This window comes from Pleuronectes platessa, chromosome 4 (genome assembly GCF_947347685.1).
Source record: "Pleuronectes platessa chromosome 4, fPlePla1.1, whole genome shotgun sequence".
Lineage (NCBI taxonomy): Eukaryota > Metazoa > Chordata > Actinopteri > Pleuronectiformes > Pleuronectidae > Pleuronectes > Pleuronectes platessa.
In genome coordinates this window covers 9588968-9609407 of record NC_070629.1, presented here as the reverse complement: position 1 = coordinate 9609407, position 20440 = coordinate 9588968, and the positions used below count along the sequence as shown (strand labels likewise).

Genomic DNA, 20440 nt, shown 5'->3' with positions numbered 1-20440 from the left:
TGTGTATAACAGTTGCATCATGTACACAACAGCCCTTGCTCTGACAAATACTCTTTAATGATGCAGCTTAAGGCTTAGAAATATAAGATGTTTTCATGGACAAATATGCTGCAACTATACACGTACTTTTACATAGTTTAACCCCAACAACCTCTCCTAAATAGTGAGTCTTTAACATGACCAAAGGCTTAATGATGCAGGCGTTACCATCCTTTGTTTCCTACTGAAGAAAGAGAAAGAGTAGGTGAAAATTTTCTCTGGGAGCCTCTAACCAATAAATACAAAAAAAGTCCCCAAAGAGTTGACAGCCAGAAATCTCTGATACCATGGGTGTCGCACATATGGCACGAGGAATGATATATAAAGCCAGGCAGTAAATATATGTCATCTTGAAAAGCATCACGCATTGATTGATTGTCGGCTGAGGGACGTAGTGACACCCAGCTAAAATACTCCAGTCAAAGAAAAATGGCGGCAGGCAGTCACATGGTAGTAAAACTATCATTTCTCAGAATTGAATAAAAAAAAACTCTGAAATAAGCTCCTCTGCTGACATACAGCAAATCTAGGCATGCTGTGGAAAAGAAGCTCAGCAGTTACATACACCTCAGAATGCCACAGCATATGGTGAAGTCCTTCCAGAGATGCAAACTGCGGAGCCTCCACCACCCACATTCTCTTAATGATGATGCCACGATGCCTAACAGATGTTCTGATCGAGTAACTTCTCTATGAACTGAATTGGTGCCCCCTGCACAGTGTTAAAGGACCAGGCTGCTGCAAAGGCATTCTCTCGATTACTGAATGTTCCAGAGCAGAGGGGAAGCCTGTTCTGAGCTGAATATGGTTATTTAATGACATCTGCATAATCCACAAACGGCTGTCTGTATCGCATATCTCTCAAACTGTCCATTTTGTCTTAATGCTTGTATGACATGTGTCTTGTCAATGGCCTTAGAGAGAAAATGGAATTAACAGGCGACCAGTGCTCTGTAGCTTTCAAAAGGGGGGGCAGCGTACTATCAGTGAGTCTGGGGACCAAGCTGGACACGTCTTCTTCTATATCCTCCGATAAATTGTTTCTTTGTTAAATAAAAGATATTCACTACCAGCTTTTCTATGTTCTGTGAGATGATAAAAGTGGTTTTGTTCTATAATATTAAAGTCATTAGAAGTTAATGAATAGATCAACTTCAACAGATTAATCAAGACCATTTATATTCTCTATTTTAGTGAGAGTGAACAAATCCGACGAACACAACAAAAACAAAATCTCAGTTCTTTCTGATTTAATAACCCTTTCCGTTGCTCTTACTCCAGACTGAGGGTATAAATCAGCAGAGAAGTATTACAAAAAACAGCTCAACAATTTCCTAAACAGCTGCTGTAGAATGTTTACTCAGGAGTAAATAGTGTATCTGTTGAGGACTATTTACACCAGCGGATTAATACACATTTTGGGCTGGAGTGAGTGTGAACGAGAGGACGGTGTATGTGGGATTGACTCAGTAAATCAGAGTGTTCATGCTGATCGTAAGAATGGAGCAAACTAAATTCTATTCATTCAAAGTCTGTTTTCACATAACTTTCCCTAATTTACGCAAGAGTCATGTTGACAAATTAAAGAACTATTCATAAAATTCTGGGGCCTCATTTATAACTGTTGCTTACACACAAAACATTGCCTGAAAGATGCGTTCGCCACTGCTCACGCAAACACTGGGATTTATAAAAATAAACTTGAAGCCGGAATGTCCAAATTGTGAGGACGTCCTCAGGAGTTCATGTCTGAAAACTGAGTTGTTTTTTTCTGTGAAATTGTTTTTTTGATTGCACAAAAATTTATGAAATGTGTCTTAGAATTAAGTGTTATCAAGCAACTAGACCAATATGTGTTTGAATCAATAAACCTTGAGCTAAATGGCTGTTTGTGCATTGTTCATGGAACTAAAACAGTATCAAAAACAGGTCCTATTTATTATAATTACAGAAACTACATGCTCACAGGTGTAGGGAAATTAGTTTTTAAATTAAACAATAAAAAAGGCAGTTGAGGCATCAGTCCCCTGTTATTTCCTCTTTCTCTGAAACCCTTTACCATCTCATCTGTGTCAGTGATGGAGTAGTTGAGCAGGGCCTGACCTGATCTTGAATACCTCCGCTGACTGCCTGACCCCTCATCTTCTCTGCTCATGATCCACAGTGACCCTGGCCTAAAAAAAAATCCATAACTACTTTGGAGTAGGCTTTACCTGCTTTACTGCTCCTCCTGACTCATTCTGCTTTGTGACGATAGGTGCTGTAGTTGTGGCTTTTATGTGGGTGTGGGTAAAATACCGAAAGTAATCATTTCATCTTTGTTGGTTGTGTGTGTGCGGGGTTATTTCTTTTATTTCCCATACCATAACGCTTTAAATATCAGACTAAGTGTTAGGCAGATGTTGTAGTTATGGTTAAGGTTGGAGTCTGCAGGAAATGAACACATCGATGTTATATCCTCTTAAATAATGGTGACATGACTGTGTGTAGGTGTGTGTGTGTGTGTATGTGTGTGTGTGTGTGTGTGTGTGTGTGTGTGTGTGTGTGTGTGTGTGTGTGTGTGTGTGTCTGTGTTACTATCTATGTGAGTTAAGTGCTTGTGGATATGTGCACAGAGCACTCATGGATAATTGAAAACGTGGATGTGTGTAATTGCAGTTAGCAGTTTGCACGGCACTAAAAGCAAATTAAAGATCAATATGTTCTAAACCACCATTTCCAGAAGGTCAGAAACCTAATAGCTAACTAAGCTTGTGAAACAGGCTGCGATTCCTCTGCACCCCCATCAGGCTCCATGCAGGGGCCGAAGCTAAACAAGCTTTTTGTCAGTAATGAAAGAAAGACCTTTTATTTCTCATCAGTCACGACAACAAAACCAGTAACCCTTACCATAATCCAACCAATTTGTTTTTCTGATCAGTGCACGTCCATGCATTGTTAAAAATACACAATCATGCTGTACATTAGTTTGATCATGTGTTCTTTTAATTATATTTGGTAACAGTGACAGATTTCATTGTCACCACTGAACCAGCTGTTACCAGTGGCAGTCGATGGGGCTGCAATCATCTCAATAAGCATAATTTTGATTTGATCACTTATCCCAACATGGTGTGCTGTAAATCATATGCTAAGTAAACTGCAAGTAACAATTAAGGGAAATATCCAACAGAGAATTATTGCTATATCATCCATCAGTTCTGGTTCCTGTGGGTGCTACAGCACAGGGCGAAAAAAGATAGCATGACAGACTGAACTGAGCTCCTGCAGCTCCTGCAGCTCCTGCAGCTCCTCGCACACAGTCTAAGCTCTGAATCCGTATGACGGTCTGTAAACAAAATGTGTTTTATCTAAAGCAGTTTATCTGGTTTGTCAATATCTGTCCAGTACAGTGTGACGGATTCTGTGTGTTTGGACAATGTGTAATGCTTAGATTACATCACATCAGAGAGAGTGGATAAATAGGAAGCAATAGGACTGCTGCAGCTTGCTGGACCTCACATGTATGGAACTTGAACCTCAGTCCTGTCTGAGATGGCAGGTATGTGGTCAAATGTAATGAAAAATTGATGTGTTGACAGTATTGCATATTCTATTAAGATTGCATTTCTCCTCTGAAAGATAACCAAGAACAACATCAGTTCGCAGCAGTGTTGAAACATGGAAACAAGCATGAACACAGCATGAACACCACATAACTGAAAAGTCCTTTTCATATTCCCTTGAACACTTCTTTCACATCATGAATATGAATATATGTACGTTTTTTTATTTAAGAGCTGCAAGCTACATGATCCAACTGTTATTCTATAGGGAACCATTCAGACCTAAAATAATCCAGATATACCAACAAGACAAAACAAGCTGTATTGATAGATTTAATATAACCTTAAAATCCCAAATTGAATAATCACATATCCAATAGTTTGAAGTGTTATCAATAGCTAAAGCACTTATTAGAAATATTAGTAAATTAGAAAAACTTCTTTGCAGATGATATTTTACCGGGTGTCAGGATCCAGGCTAAGACAATAAATAATTAAAAATTATAAATTAATTTAATTGCATATGTGTAGTGAAATCTAATCCCAAACAACAAACTATATGGCAGAATACTGTCTTCCATTAAAGTAACAGCAAAACAACCTGTGGGAGGACATCTGTAGAGTCAGCCCTGTCTTTGAGATTCAGTGATGCTGATGTGACCTTCTTTAACCCATGAGAAGCTGATGGTTTGAAGCAGAAACAGGTGTGTGTGTGTGTGTGTGTGTGTGTGTGTGTGTGTGTGTGTGTGTGTGTGTGTGTGTGTGTGTGTGTCTGCGAAGGCATGTGTTTGTGGGTGTGTGTGAGTAACATACTGCTCCTGAGTCTATCCAGGAATTCAGTCGAACCTGCAGTGTTCCCTAGGGAAAAGTGATTATCTGCTACTACTGACTTACTGAAAAGATCATTATTTAATTACACAAAAGAGCATCCAACAAAAGCCGGTGCACACACACAGAAAATAAACATTTGTCTTCCTGGATTAGATGAAAAATGAATCTTTGAAAAATGTTTCAATTTAAAAAAATCATTAAAATACAACTGTAAGCAAAATAGGTGCAGAGGATGGAGGGCTTCAAAAAGAGGTGGCTACTGATTGTGCCTTTAAAAATTTAATTATTATGAAAATATGATAAAATCTAAATACCAAATAAGATGCCCACCTCTTTTGAAAACCCACCCACGCATACTTAGGACTGTATTTTGATGACGTCCATTTGGCACTGACCCTTCATAAAATCTGAGCCTGCATCAATAAGAGGAGGGACTTAACACAGAGCACTGTGATGTAGTGGTAATGTAATTGCTGATTTAATTTAATTGTCTCTGTACATGCAGTTAGTTAATTGCAGCCGGACCGTTTGTGTGAGAAGCTCCACAGGGCTGCAGCAAACATCAGCCATAAAAAGCATAAAAGCTATTAACAGCACTAAACAGGTTTCCATAAACGCCTTTTACACAATACAATCAATGAAGTGGGAAAATGCAGCATGGCCAAGCTTATGATGGGGACACTCCGAGGCTTTGGATGTATGATATTTGCTCATTTCACATGATTAAAAATAAACATTCTTTCTTTACCATGGGGGGAGAAAACTCCCCATTAAAACCCTGATTAATAATTAAAACAATAATAATCAGGCCTCATCAATGTTCCCCCATTAGAATGAAATGAAATTGCATGCACGTACAGAGGCAATAACTTTAAGGGTAACTGAAATGCTATTTAACCAGTCAGAACTGTTAATTAAACAGTGACATTTAAAGTAGAGTCCAGTGCTCCTCATTATAGACAACACCTAGACCCCTCCCTGCTGCTGTCTGTCCTCTGCCTCACATGATTCTCAGTAGTTGTTCAGACCACAAACTCAATATAAAGATGGACGACACCTCTCTACTTCCTCCCACCATTAAGATTAAGATTGGGATGCATTTATTTGTCCCAAACACATGGCACACTCATGCAGGTAGGGAAATTTAACCTCTGCTTTTGACCCATCTGGTGCAGGACACACAGAGCGGTGAGCAGCCAAGTACGGCGCCCGGGGAGCGGATGTTGGGGGAGTAAGGTGCCTTGCTCAGGGACACTAGACAGGGTAGAGAGAATCCTCTTGGATTTTTGGACAGATCAATCCAGGTTCGTCTTTTTGTTGTTTCTCCGTGGAGTCGAACCAGAGACGAACCAGAGACCTTTTCTGCCCATAGTCCAAGTTTCTGCCACTAGTCCACCGCCTCTCCCTATCCAGCAATGAAGCCCCAAAAATGTGTTAACTCGTTTAGATATGTGGTATACAAAAGTTATTAATAATAATAATAAAGTTATTATTATTATTGTTATTATTACTACTCCTTTAAATTTATATAGTGATGCCTTTGAAAACACTGCTCAGAATTCTGCGCCTTTTACTAGCGATTCCAGATGGTCCCTATCATTTATCAAAGCACACAAATAAACAGTGACAGAAAAAGATACTGTGTGAGGAATGAAAACAAGGAGTGTGGGAGACAAGTGCAAACCCTGCTCACTCTTTCACCTCTGAACAGCTGGCCAACCAAACAGGTGAAAGTGAATGTCAGATTGTTGGTTGGATTTTTGGGTTACGATGTAGTTCGAACTTCTAAAAATCACTTTTGTTGGGAGTATAGTTATAAACTTTTGGCTTAGGAAATAAACTCTCATTTTCAACGCCACCAGTGCAAAGCGAAACTGAAAGACAAATAGTATCAATGAGTCTTTTTTTAATCAGTGGTCAAAATGGGATAAGGGTCAGAGAGCAACTGAAACCCAGATGAAAGGATGAGAGGGTGTGCTGAGGTCATGCAGACATCACATTATGCCTCATCTCGCTCGGCAGCCTGATGCATTTGTTAGACAGGAGGAAAATGATCCTGCAGCAACAAACAAGAGCCCCAGGTTTTTCCAGAAACGAGCGCAGCAATAGTCCAGAGTCAACCAGAGTTCATCTGCACTTTTCACAGCTCGGGCAGAAACAGATGAGGTGTGAAGATGCATTCTGGATCTAATTTTTATACATAACTGAAAGAAAGATTATCTGCAGGTTTATAGATTAATGCTTTCTGACGCTTTCAGTTACACAAACATACCAAACGGTGTCCGGATATTTCTGTGCTTTTAATCTTCTACCTTAAAGCTTTCATAGTAATTTATGTGTATCTACAGTGTCATATATTTTTCTTAATGACTTGTAACGATGTCATTATCAAACAACATGTCTTGTATTCTCACACCTGCATGCAGAGTATTAACCATCTGCTGTTCTGCTCTAAAAACAATGCTTTAGTAACAGTTTCTCACTTTCCACAATCACACAGCCAATAATTGACATCTGTTAGAGTCATGGTCTTGGAGACACTGGAGACATCAATGCTAGTGTCTTTGTTGTAGAACTATAGGAGCATCACTTCATTTACTTAACATCTAGCAACACTTTAAAAGTCCTTTACTTATGACTGCATTCGTAACATGCAGATTCCAGTCAGAGTGGCCAATGATGCTTTCTTCTTTTTAAAAATGCTAAATATTTAATAAATTGATGCGTACTTTACGAATTCTGGCCCAAGAAACATTTAAAAGCTGTTCACACTTTAACAAAAGGTCTAGGCTCTTATAGCAGGTCTTATAATGAAAGGCAAAGCCACAATTGAATGCCACTCAACCAGGTTGTTAGAAATTTCTTCAGAGAACATCATAAAAATCCATTAAATTCTTCCTCTCATTTATTTCTCTCCATATGGAGAATAAGATAATTAGTTAGTCTGTTGGTGGAATTGACTTTATATAAATCCACTTTACTTTTAACAGCTACTTTTATTTAGTATTCCTCTCAGCTTGTGAATATGGAAATTTCAGGCAACTGTTTCTTTCTATTAAGAATACATTATAAGTACTGCAGCTATAAGTATATCAACTTATGACTTCTTATTTAAATATTCAATAACAGGCTGAGATGTTTCAAAACCAGGGCAGACGATCATGTGACTGCTGCATTCAGAACTGATTCTGAACCTGCATTGCAAACATCAGATCTATGATATTAAACTACGACTGCATGTCCTGAATGTGAAATAAAATGGATATTGTTGCCTCTGTAGGTCAATTACATGATCTTACATCACGCGCCTTCTCTACCGATTACACATGATAAAACATTAAATCTTTATTCATCAACATGTAGGCCACTTGAGGGGCGGTGCACTAATCTGTAAACACAACCCTGACATATTGTATCTTATGAAGTTAATATGGTGAAACGTGTCTGTAAACAGCTGCCATATTAGCATTCCTGTGAAGTTATGTTTCGGTTCATCATATGTATGAGCGTCCAACATGCACTCTGCTCTCAACTGACTCCAGAGAGAAATATCTGGCTCTTTAGCTGCTGAATGCTAAACTATGTTCACTATATTTGCTAACATTGTTAAGTCTTCTGTTTGGTCCTGAGCACATAGTGAACAGTAGGTTGAACATTGGTTTTTGGCTGCGTCTGAAAATGACACTGAGTCAAGCTGTGGTACTGAGGCTTTGTCTACTCTACTGAGGATACTTATAGAATGGATGATTTCCCCTCGACACCATCTTTTTACAAAAATAACAAAATAAGCTCAAAGAAGTAGGCTGGAACAGCAGGTGGGGATAAAGTCTACATCATTGATCAATGCCTGTGAATGTCATTGATGTGGCGCAGTTGTAATTAGACTTAGCAGTGCAACAAGACATAGTGCAACTGGTATACAGCCATTGTTGTTGTTGTTGTTGTTTGAAGTTCCTGCTCGGTACACAAATCAACAGTGGTCATGCACAAGGTGATTTGTGATGCCATTGTTTCCCAAACATTAACAGTAGGAGGAATCATATTGAAGACCTTTGTGAAGATCTTGTTTTAGTGACACAAAATGCAGTTTCCATGTGAACGATAGGCACAAAAGCCGAGGAGAAACTTGCTTTGCATTAGTGAGTACAGGGCGTGAACCACACAAATGAGCTGAAAGATGCTTAAATGGAAGAAACTTCAGATTTCCTTCATACTTCACCGGTATTTGTTACCACAGGTGACCTATTTAACATTTCACATAAGATACTGTCTCAGCATAAACAGACTGATGGCTGAAGCTTTATGTTCAAAAGAATTAATGAAGAGGTGTTGTAACCAGGCACCAGAGGCAGTAGACTGTGAACACCAACACTTCAAGTATTCAGAGTAAAGTAAGGCTGAGCCACATCCAGTCATGTGACCTCACACTGAGACGCGCACGGTTAACTTGGAAGGAAGCCATCCACACACACTGTATCCTCTTGAGATAATGAGTCTAGTGAGGTTAGCTGCATCTGGGGACTTGCACACGTCCATGTTTTTAATTGAAATGTTCTCTGCTCTGCAATTTCTATACCCAAGGGATGTGTTTCTGCAGGATACTGTCCCAGAACTTGAACCCATTTCAAAGAAAATGCAAGGAAATGCTGATTAAGGGTGCAGGCAAACCACCCCGCATATTGATGTCTTCTTTTATTCCTTTTTTTTACTGTTATGGAGAGAAAGACGTGACGAATTTAAAAACAAGTATCAAGTGATTGTGTGGGGCACAGTGAACACAGTGTGAAGTGTCTGTGATGCGTTGAATGGTCCTGTGCTGTCAAAACTGTTATTAAACAAAGAGAAGGCAGCATCTATTAAAACATGCACGGACACAGACCTTTTTTTCCCCTTATTTAGATTCATCTCTCGTGTCACTATGCAATGTTTATTCACGCCAACACTAATTTCCAGATCTGAAAGCTGTGAATATCACTTGGTAGCAAGTCATTTTTTCAAGCTGTTGGGGGTGAGTGTATCAACAGAGAGACACAGAGGCAATGTTATAATGAGGAGGACAAACACTCACACAATTCTCTCCACTACACCGCTGTGACATCAGACAATTTCCGACACTAATGCAGGTGCAGTTTGTTTTTTCTCATGAATTTTAAGAGGATCTCAGATCCTTTTCCCGAGGTGCAGCTTCCACTCCACACTGGTGTCTGAAGTGTTGAATGCACATTTAGTAATTTACGATTTATCGACCTCCATCAGAAAAGGAGGAAATGCCGCATTGACAGGTCTCCGCCACAGTTTACCATGGCCTTAATTTACATAAATAATAAATTCAAATTTTTCAAAGGCAGAAGCTAGTCAGCTAATTGGGACACAGCATTGACACCATAACATCAATGTAGGAGCTGAACAGTGTGGGATGGAGCAGGATATAACGTGGGTCACTGAGTCATTGTGTTAGGAGACACAGAGCACGACCCTCAACTCTTATTCAATGCACTTGATTGAATGAGCCTGTGTTTTCCTTTTTAATGTCTGTAATCCACTTTCAAATACCTCTCTACTGATAATATGATAATTATTTACGGTTTCCTGCGCTCCAGCTTCATCCCTTCTCCGCACCGTGGCGGCTTTCTGTGTGCTCGTGAATCTCCTGCTCTCAGATTTCTCTTCTGCTCTTGGATATTTTTTAGCAACAACCATGTCGTAGTTCCCCAACCAATAGAATGCCAGGTGTAGTGTTGACCAGTGGTCAACCAATGAAATGATCCCTGCCTCGTTGCAGGCGCGTTCGCTTCACCCATGCGGGCGGTTACTCTTTAACTGGGTTTATCCACACCCTCCACGGCTTTATTATCCAAACTTCCCCTTGCTTTCTATATGACTTTTGGAATAAAAGACAGTTATTGTATATAATAGCACACATACTTCTTATTTTATAATAATAGCTACATAGCCCTTCTTTATTTCTTTTATTTTTATTTTTGCTACACCGGCATCCTCGGTGTGCTAGAAGGGAAAAGGTAAACTTCATGACTGACAATTCTTAACCCATATAATAGAGCCGTGGAGGGCAGGAGTGGATGAACCCAGTTATAGAGTAATCGTCCGCACGGGACTCTCTTAAGTAAAGCGTAGGGCCCAAACGAGGCAGGGATCACAAAGACAACGGCTGAATCTAGAGCACAGGAAATCTGTGCGAGCAACAATATATCTGAGTGCAAGCATACAGTTTGAGCACAAGCAGAGAAGATGTAAGTGCATAGAGGGGCTATTTAAGTGCAAGGGCAGGGTTTGGCTTACAAGTAATAGACAACCTGAACATGAATTCAAAAGTCATGCTCTCAAAATGAAAGACCATGCTCTTGAATGAAGATAGAAAAAAGCTCCATCATTTATCAATTTCTTGTATCATGAAAGTAGCTTTGATTATCATGGAATGATAAGACAACCCCAATGACACAACAAGGTGATGTTATCAACCAGCGGGTGGGAGTAAAACATTGCCCATTGTGTACGCCAACTGTTTCTTCCCTTTTACTGTATACTATACAGTCTCCACCTAAACAATGGGTGCTATCGCTGAGACAATACAAAATAACTCCTCCACTGAGAAAAAAATCCCGAACAATAATAATTATTAAAAAAAAAGAATAAACATATTTTTCAAGATTGCAGGTTTTCTTTCCACTCTTGCTGCAATCTCTTTCATATTTGTGTCTCTCCGTTTAGATCTGCGTTTTAAAACAGGAGCTACGTTTTTCCCATTTGGTTGAAATCTCACACAGAAAGGTCACCGAGCTAGTCTCCTCCCCTCCCTTCCTCTGAAGTCTTGTGCGATGATCAGTGCTGATTCAAAGCGTTGGGGACTCTCGACCATGGAGAGGCTTAATATGAGCCACTCCCCGTGGCCCATCATTTCATTTCATGCCTTATTTTCCTGCCTCTCCTGCACATACAAGCATAAATTGGAGGATGTTGATGGAGAGATAGATAGATGCAGAGGCCCTTTTAAGCCCGCCTGTCAAAAGCTAATTCCACGAAGTTGCTGCCCTTCGCCTTTGATATGCCTGCTGATTTGCTGGTGTGGCTGAGTCGGCACGTGCTAGTACTCTTCAAATACTCTGACCTTGTCAGATCATCTCAAATTTTCAGCCACAGAGTGTGAGACGCACGGCAGATGCAATTATGTGAACAGATTAACTACTGTCACATAATGGAGGGGCGTGGGGCTGATGTGTGATGTGTGCTTGTTACTGTATTTCCTGGTGACGACCCACAGATAGCTTTTGATGCTTATCCATAGAATGCATTTGTGCTAAAAGGCAGAAGGAGTTGAAATGCGCATCTGAAGTGCTCTTGATTACCTTTTCAAAATGTGCTCCGATGAAGGAGGGAGTATCTGCAGTCACTCCTGAAAGAGGTTTATGATGAGGTTTATGATTCACATGGATAATAGGCAAGCTGACAAGGTCTGTCTAATTACTCAACCCTCTGGGCCTCAACACTAACACAGCGTCTCTCTCAGATACATGGATGCTCAGGAAGTTGTCTCATCTTCTCTGTAGCATGTCATCATTAAACAGAGTATATATATAAAGCACGCTTCCCAAAAGTATACTGTCGAGGTGTAAATTACAGACATAGCCCGTTTTAACAGGACCTGAGCTAACAACAAGACACGGTAAGTCTTGGATTATATATGAGTAGAATGCTCTGATGCATAAATGCAAAACCATTAACATGTTTTATAATGTCTTTTGATTGAATACCAATTCCCCAACAACACGCGGCATATGGAGAGCTGCTCCACCGCACCATATGTCAGCTGTAAGTCCTTCAGTCGCTGCAGTAATTCTTCTGAAACAATACCTGAGTCTTGTACACAGAACATTTTACAGCTGCATCTGTTCTCACTTGTCTCTCCTCCCCGAGACGGATGCAGGCCGGGATGTACAGTAATGAACTATGGAGTAACTAAACCTGAGTCCATTAAGCCTCAACGGATTGATTCAGCTGCTAAATAATGCAGGCATTGAAAAAGACAAATGCCCAATCAATATCCGATGCCACTGTAACCCGTGCGCCCGCTCCAGTGATGGAGAGCAGGGGGCTCCTCCCATGTTGGAGCTTGACAGTGTTGTGAGAGGATGAATAAGTCATGCACCGGGGATGGGTAGAGCAAACAGATAGGAGCTGTAGTTAAGTCTAAGAAGAGAGCAAGTACAGTTAAGAGACGAGTAAGACTGGGATCAATGAAGCTCTGAATCACGTCAGGATCTTGAATGCCAAAGAATCCTCCCCCAAGAACAAACTGGAACAAGAATTTACCCAGCAGCTTTTAATTTGTGTTCCTTATTTTGTAAACATGTTCAAATCACATTTACATTGAGCCAAGACTGAGCTCTCTACAACTAATGGAGTCCTGGGTCTTAAAAATATACTGATATGAACTTGGATTAAAATGTTATAAACGTGGGTGGGCAGTGGGTGTGCACCAAAGAGTCTTTCTTTCTGGAAAATTTGCAATTGAAATGATTGTGCTTTATATTTAATGTCAGCGAACTTGCTAGAACATCAAATTGGATCACATGAAGACAGAAATAGGCAGTGGTAAATACTTTCTCAATGAGGGTAGCAGCTGCTGCAAAAATGAAGATACTTTTTCTGAGAACATAACTCCATCACCAAAAGAAGAAGACATGGAGGACATGACCTATTAGATGAGTGTGATGGGTCACGTTGCAGGTCATATGTTAACGGATCTGTGCAGGTCTTGATTTGACTTGGACACAACTGCAGGTAACTGGTCCGTTTTGCAAAAAATGACCCCTGCATGACTACAGCTCTTTAAAAGATTACATTTCCACAGTGGTTATTTATGCAAAAGTCAATAAATAGCTCTAAACCATGCTATTATTGTATTGTGGTGATGTGAATGGTGCCTGGTCCTTGGACTGCAACAGCATTCCTTATTGTGGCATTTAACCAACAATTCTCTATGCTTATCTGTATCCATTTGCTAAAAAGTGTCATATCAGAGTTCCTCTGAGGCCTAAGATTAGTTCTCATCTTTGGAATGACACAGCTTGTAGGAGAGGACTCACATATGGTTAGCGCCCACTGTCATTTTCTGCTTGATGGACATGGGCAGGCTGCTGATTCTGAAGCTGCCAGAATGGCTGGTGTCCACAGATGGCTGGGGCTTAATGCCGCCACATAATGACGTCCCTGCCCTTTTCAAGGTGACTGCTCGCACAGCGGAAGGGCTGCGGCTAGGAGGTTCTGAGGTTCGGAGGTTCGGTCGCGTGTCGTGATTGGTCTGTAAAACTGGACGACATCATCTGATTGCTCCTGTATGGTGAATACATGAGACAACCCCTCCCCCAAAACTATTCCCTGTTTGATCCTATTGAAGGGACAGGGTAGAGCCCTGCTGGACTGTCACGAAGCTGCAATCTGAAGAATCTAACAATCTTGTGCTCGCAACATATGAACCCCACTTATTTCTTGGTTAAGAATTATTTAGCAATGAAGAAGAACACAATATTTATTTTAGGGTTTGCATTTACCTGCAGCTGAGTCGGTGTCATTATGCACTGATTATCAAAAGATCTAAACACAACCTTGACTGAAGGGATTCCCACAAAATTACAGACCACACTTTCAGAGAGTGCACTTGAACTTTCATACGACTTGAACGAACATTTTCATTTCAGCACAAAATCTTTTTCTTATTTCTCATATTGTATAAATTTACTATAATAGCTGTATTAGAAATATTATAATAGTACAACTCCAAACTGGCTTGTGTGGTTAAACAGTTGTTCTAAACGTGTCCAAGTTTGTATCAGTGGGGCAGATGTTCCCGGAACAAACTGGGAAACATCAAACAAAGAAACATCAGACTCTTTCTACCAGCTGCTTTGAAGCAGCACCTGTTATTGTGCTTCCTGAAATAAAGCTCACTGACTCATCTCTGAGATGAGGCTTTTTTTTGTTCATGAAGCAAAGTTACCATCTGGAAAAAAGTGGTAGTAGTGGATGATGTAAGCAGCAGACTGGCTTTGTTGTCTGCTTGACTGGTAACTGAATTGTCTTAGCCACAAAGGTTGTTACAGTAAACAATAATCTACAGTATTTGACCATAAATAAATGTCCTTTGTTACCAGATTACATGCTGTGCTAGAGTGAGGGCTTGCAATGGATTTGGGGATGTAGATGTTGACAATTTAACCTGGACATTACAACACCTTTGGTTTTAAAACCAAACCTAAACAACTTCAAAAGATTGAATGGTCAGCCTAAGTGGTTATAAAGGCTTTTGACTCACGCACTACAGCGCTCTACTTATCTCCAGCCTAAGGGGAGGATGGAGGACGTGGGTGGAGTCTGAGAGGAATATATGATGGCCTGGTCATTTTGTCACTTGGGGTCAAAAAATCATCTCCTCGGATTAAGTTAGCCGATAGTTGTTTAATTTTGGAATATTGGCACAATTAGAACTAAGCCGATTAAGATTATTTTTTATTATTTTATATTTCCAGTGTCCCCATGGATATACAGATGATACCACTGGATTTGCTTTATATTGAAAAACACTTAAAACCATGATGTTTCTCAGGCAGGTTCTGGATGAACACGTTTATTTTCTTCAATGACTTCAAAGCAGTTTTATAGACACTATTTAGAAAGGACATTTAAAATAACATCGCTTCAGCCCCTTTCACCTGACGCACATTTTTAGCAGAAACTGCAGATATACTGAACTGTTGTGCTGTAAAATGCCATTATACCACAATAACTGTGCTTGGAATATAAAGGGGACGGCGTGAAGTGTAATTATGTCCCACCACTGTCTCGCTGTCGGTATTGCTGGGGTTTAATTAGCTCAATTCTCCTCAGAACAGAGAGATCACGATCAGATGCCTCGCGGCCAAACCCAGGTGGTTATTGAGACACGACTTCAAAGGGAGAAATAAGGGAATAATTATTTGGTTCATTACTTGTGACGGGAGTTCTGAGTGAGCTTGATAAATGTCATCGAGACAAGCCGGCCACCCTGTGAGATCACAGAGTTTCTCTGACTGAGTGATTGAAGTGTTATGGCAAGAGGACAGGTTTCATAAAGCAGTTTGGATAATTTCCGGATGCTTGAGTGAGCACATATTGTGTGGGTGACACCATGTAGACTCAGATTGGATGTTTTTTTCTCGGCTGAAATGAGGTTACCGTCGTGTTTTGGCTCACATCAATGTTTATTAACCTGAATCGGTGCACATCACTGAAAGTTCTGCCAAAGTAAAGTACGTGCTAAAGTAGGATTAAAGGGAACAGACAGGACTTAATGTCATGATTCATGTTTTCATCTGAGATTGTCGACTGTAGGTTATTAGGCTTTTTGTGGATAAAGGGTGAGATAAACATCTTCAGGCCTTTATAAAAAAATCTGTGGCGGCAGTGGCACATAGATCTTTTATACCTTTGTGGGTGCATGATTTACCAGGTCTGTATGTATGTGCTTCCAGGGAAGAATCACAGCCTCCCACTCTGACTCTGTCTCACCATCCTCCACCTCATAACGGAAACATCCTGACTTTAAACAGCGTTACAAACTCGCCCCACTACTGTGTGACGACGTTAAGCTTGCTCCAACTGTGCAGGTGCTGACTGACTGATATATGTTTTTCCCTCGTGGGCTCACTGCTGCTGAGGCCGTCGAATACCACAACCGCAGCTGCAGAGTTTGGGCAGACCACATGCTGCACTTTGTGGAAGGGTTACTTATAGAGCGTGTCAGAATTAAAACTGTTTTTGCATTTTTTATTTGAATACTTTAATTTGGTCCAATTAACGTTTTATTTCCGCCACAGTCATGATGCAACATACAAATGAGTGGGTCGATTTTTGTTTACCTACTGGAAAAATAAAGCATACCGGGAATCAACACAATTATCATGCTGAAGTAAAACATTCAAGTAAGACACAAGATTGTTTAATTAATTATCAGTTTTCTGATGAAAGAATTGAAAGAACGAGTAAGTTTGTGGCATAGTATAATTAATTTAAATCTGGAACATAATTGTATTTACTTCGAACTTTTACATAGTTAAAATGGTTCGAATCGATGATCATTCATGTTTTTCTGGCATTTCACCCTGCATAGGCAAACAATATATGTATGATATAAAAATATCCTTTGATAATCTCAAGAAAAATGTTTAATATATGGTAAAAGTACAATCAGGCAAACTAGTTTATATTACACACAATGCACAGACATCAGAGATTCAAAGAATTTTACCCTGATCCATACAGAGTGATCAGGTTTTAACAGTATTGCATTGTATGAACAGAAAGGCCTCTCTCCACATCAAGTCTCAGTGGAAGGAGCAGCAGCTGCAGGGATGACCCCTGATAGATTTGATGTAGTATTATATTTGCGGAGTGAGTCTTCACACTATAATAGCAGTGCCCACAGGAACATTGGAATGAAAGCTAATGTCTCGGTCTCCTGAGATGCTATATCAGCAAAGACTCAGCATAGCAGTAGGGGTTAGAGACACATTACGAGGTAAACTCACATTGACACTTCTAGCAGAATTGATCATTTCTGTCTCCAACCATTTTTCTATGTTTGCACACGGACCTTGCATGTAAGCCAGATGTTCTTGCTCAGATATGACATTTACAATCATTTACCAAGGTGAGGATATTACAAATGATTCTGTTCCTGCGTGTGGCAGAAGGAGATGCAATAAGAGTGAGAACACATCCACTTAGGTGTACTTTATCTTCCAATGGTATTGATGTTCCCACTCTATGCAGATGTCAAACCAAGAATTCATGAGTCATCTACCCTTCACTGCATGATGCTGCAGCATCTTTTACATATCCATTGTCTTTGTCTCTGCAGCTTTCTCCCCTATCTGTTCATTTCTTTTCATTTACAAGTCCTACCTGTTAAATCATTTCACACCTGAACAAACAGGAAACTGCGACGAGTTCTATGATTTATTTTCCCTTCCCCTGGTTCCATTCTGTTCCTTTCCTCTCGGAAACAACACCACACGCAGCCCTCTGCACTGAATAATCAGCCCCGCACATCCGAGCCTTCTTTCTGCTCATAAAAAGGGGTCCAGTTCTTTGTGTCCCAGCCGCCTTTCTAGCCAGAGAACGCTATAGAAGTCACATCTCTCAGTAAATAATAAATATGCCATAACCTTTCTGTGTGAACCCAGCCTTTCATCAGCCCCCTGCAGTCAGATGGAAGCGGGCAGGCTCAGCTATTGTGAGCAGCCCCGGCTAATTGTTAAACATGTTCTTGTCAATCAAGCTTATCCCAAATGGCAACTCCTCAGCCGGCACCACAATGAGCTGCCTGAGCCATGGTAGCCTTAGAGGAGCCATTTGCGTCCACTCACCGGCAACCTATCTCCATTCCATTAGCAGCCGCGCTATATGAATGGTGGAAGCTGGTTGTTGACTGCGGACCTATTCAAGCTTGCACATGTGCTGAATGGCCGCCTCCCCATGGCATGTGTTTCGTTTCCACACAGGCAGGTCGAACAGGTGGAGAGGTAATTGTGTTTGTGACGGAGAGGCAGATTCTCTTCACTTCATGGATCAAAAAGCTACAGTAAATATGCACAAGAGTCGATGAAGAGCATGTTTGATTGGGAACCAAAACAAGTTCGCTGTTACGCTATTTCACAGAGCTCAATAGAGTTGTTCCAACTTTATTTAGCTGCTGCAGCTGAATTGATCTCCTCCCACAAACCTCGTCTAACTCAGATGCATGGTTTGTTAGCTCTATAAAAGAGGCTCTACTGAATGACAAAGCGCTGTAACCTTGGGGGAGGCCACTGGGGGCTGGCACAAAACACATAATGCTGAGTTATCACTCTTTGATAATGGCAAAACAAGCATCAGATAAAAAACATGAGCCTCGACTAGATGAGTGTCATTATTGTTATTGATTGTACAAGAAAAGCCCATGTTATTGGTGCAGGGGAAGCAGCTACTCCATGTGGAATAATAGGAGGCTCTGAAATGGTCATCAACAACTATAACTGTCTCTGACTTCAATAAAGCACCGCAGCCATCTGTAAACTAAGATCCATTTCTCCGGCCCGTTCGCTCAAGTGGCTTTTTCAAAGGCGGCCGACACTCCAGAGGTGTCGTTGAAACCATCTCGAGATTCTGAAATGGATGTGGGGGATGTCGTTAAATGAAGGAGTGGAATCTCTCAAGCATTTCTCATTCCAATAAGCCCAAGGAGTGCGTTTAGACTCACAATGGTTCCACTCGGCTAGAGAGAAACATTTTCTGAATTTAAACGCTAACCAGTTCTGCAGCGAGCCCCTTCGCTCACATGAAGCGTTAAATTCAACTCAAAGCAGCAGCAAGAGAGATTTACATTTTCTGTATACAGGCTTTAGAGCCTTTGGGTTAGCAGAAGAAGATTTTGCATTAAGGAGATTTTTTATTTTTCTCTCCCCAAATCCCATCTATGAAATTTTTCTAAGTTTAATCATGGCTTCTGTTTACGCCCCTGGGTTTGTCTGTTAAGCTGTTGCCCTCCAGCTGGGAAACATAAGAACATTCCATCATAAGCTGTTCCAAAGTCTGATTACAGATTTCACGAATCATCCCAACCAGGACTGTTCATCTAAATGTTACTCCCTGAAATAAGGGACTTGTAATTATGGGGTTTGTATGTGTGGCCTTCCTGGTGTACACCGGCAACTTCCAGCGTTGAAAGAATGCCTCATTAAAAAACTTTTTCTGACACCAATTCTCTGAGCAATTCCACCGCTGTGAGATTTAATTCAGGTTCTAAAAAGAAGAGAAACATTTCAGGATATCTCTCAAAATCCCCTCCTGGTTTAAATCCTTTCTGTGGTCCTTACCCGCATGCCCAGCTCGATGTTCTCTCCTCCGTAGACCTCCATTCCCGGATCCAGCAGACCGATCTCACCGAAGTACTCCCGATCCACCACGAAGGAGCAGCCAATCATAGCTGGAGTTCTACAGGAGCAGAGAGAGAAAGTATATTTTGAATATTATTATTCAGCCACTAAACATGTATAAACCTTCAGAGAACGTAAAAAAAACCAAACAGATGGAATCAAAGCATCTCAGGTTTTATGGGTTTTTCTAAATCAGAATGAGAAAACACATCAAAGATTAGTTGCAGCCTTTCATGTGTCACAGCACAGTCTTACGATGTATCAGTTCAATCAACTCAATGTAAATATCCAGATATCCTGCTGTTTTAATATAAAAAGTTGCAAGGTTTATCCAAGCACTGAGTTGTAAAGTATGTTTTTTTTTACCGCTGATCAAGACTGAAAATCTCATGTAATTGAGATCAGATTTGATTAGGCTGAAACTGTGTTTGATGTGCAACATAGAGGGACTTGTCTGTTTCAGTTGCTTTGGAATGGGCTGTACAGCATATACAAGGTTCAATGTACAGCTGCTATGCTGAAGAGATGATGAGGCAACACTGTGCTGTCGTTATTAACTTCTAAGTATTCTTTTATGCTTTCTATTGAGAGCAGAGTTGCTGCAGTGTGAGTGACAAATGTTGAAATGTTAGAAGCAGCATGAATGAAAACAATCTGACGTTGTCATCATCCCAGTTAATTTAAAATGCAGCCACTGTAATTGAGACAAAACTGCCTTTTATTCAAAGACAATGCACCGGGAGGAGCTGGATTTCTATGTATCTATCTCCTGCTTCCATTACAGGATGTCAAGTTGTAGCTCAGCGATAAAGTAGCGTATTCTTGCCTTATAACCCAGCCAGACTGGTGCACTGATGTTTAATTCATGTTGGAGATCTACAATATCTGTATGGGTCAACTAACTCTCCTTCATGATCGTTTACGCTAAGCAGATAGGGCGACTCTCTTGCGTTGCTTCCAATGGAAATTATTTAAATTACTTGCACAATTAAATGCCATTTATCTAACAAACAAAAAAGACATAAGAGAAGCAGCGAGTGATAAACAATGCACGAG

General features: G+C 40.5%; 1 protein-coding gene across 1 annotated transcript in view; it reads right to left on the bottom strand.

The window, feature by feature from the left end:
- galnt9 (polypeptide N-acetylgalactosaminyltransferase 9) overlaps nt 1–20440 on the bottom strand; it is a 109128-nt gene that overhangs the window by 19726 nt on the left and 68962 nt on the right. Inside the window, exon 6 of the mRNA XM_053421867.1 lies at nt 19325–19442. Within this exon, the coding sequence (XP_053277842.1) occupies nt 19325–19442 (118 nt within the window). The remainder of the gene's footprint in view (nt 1–19324; nt 19443–20440) is intronic.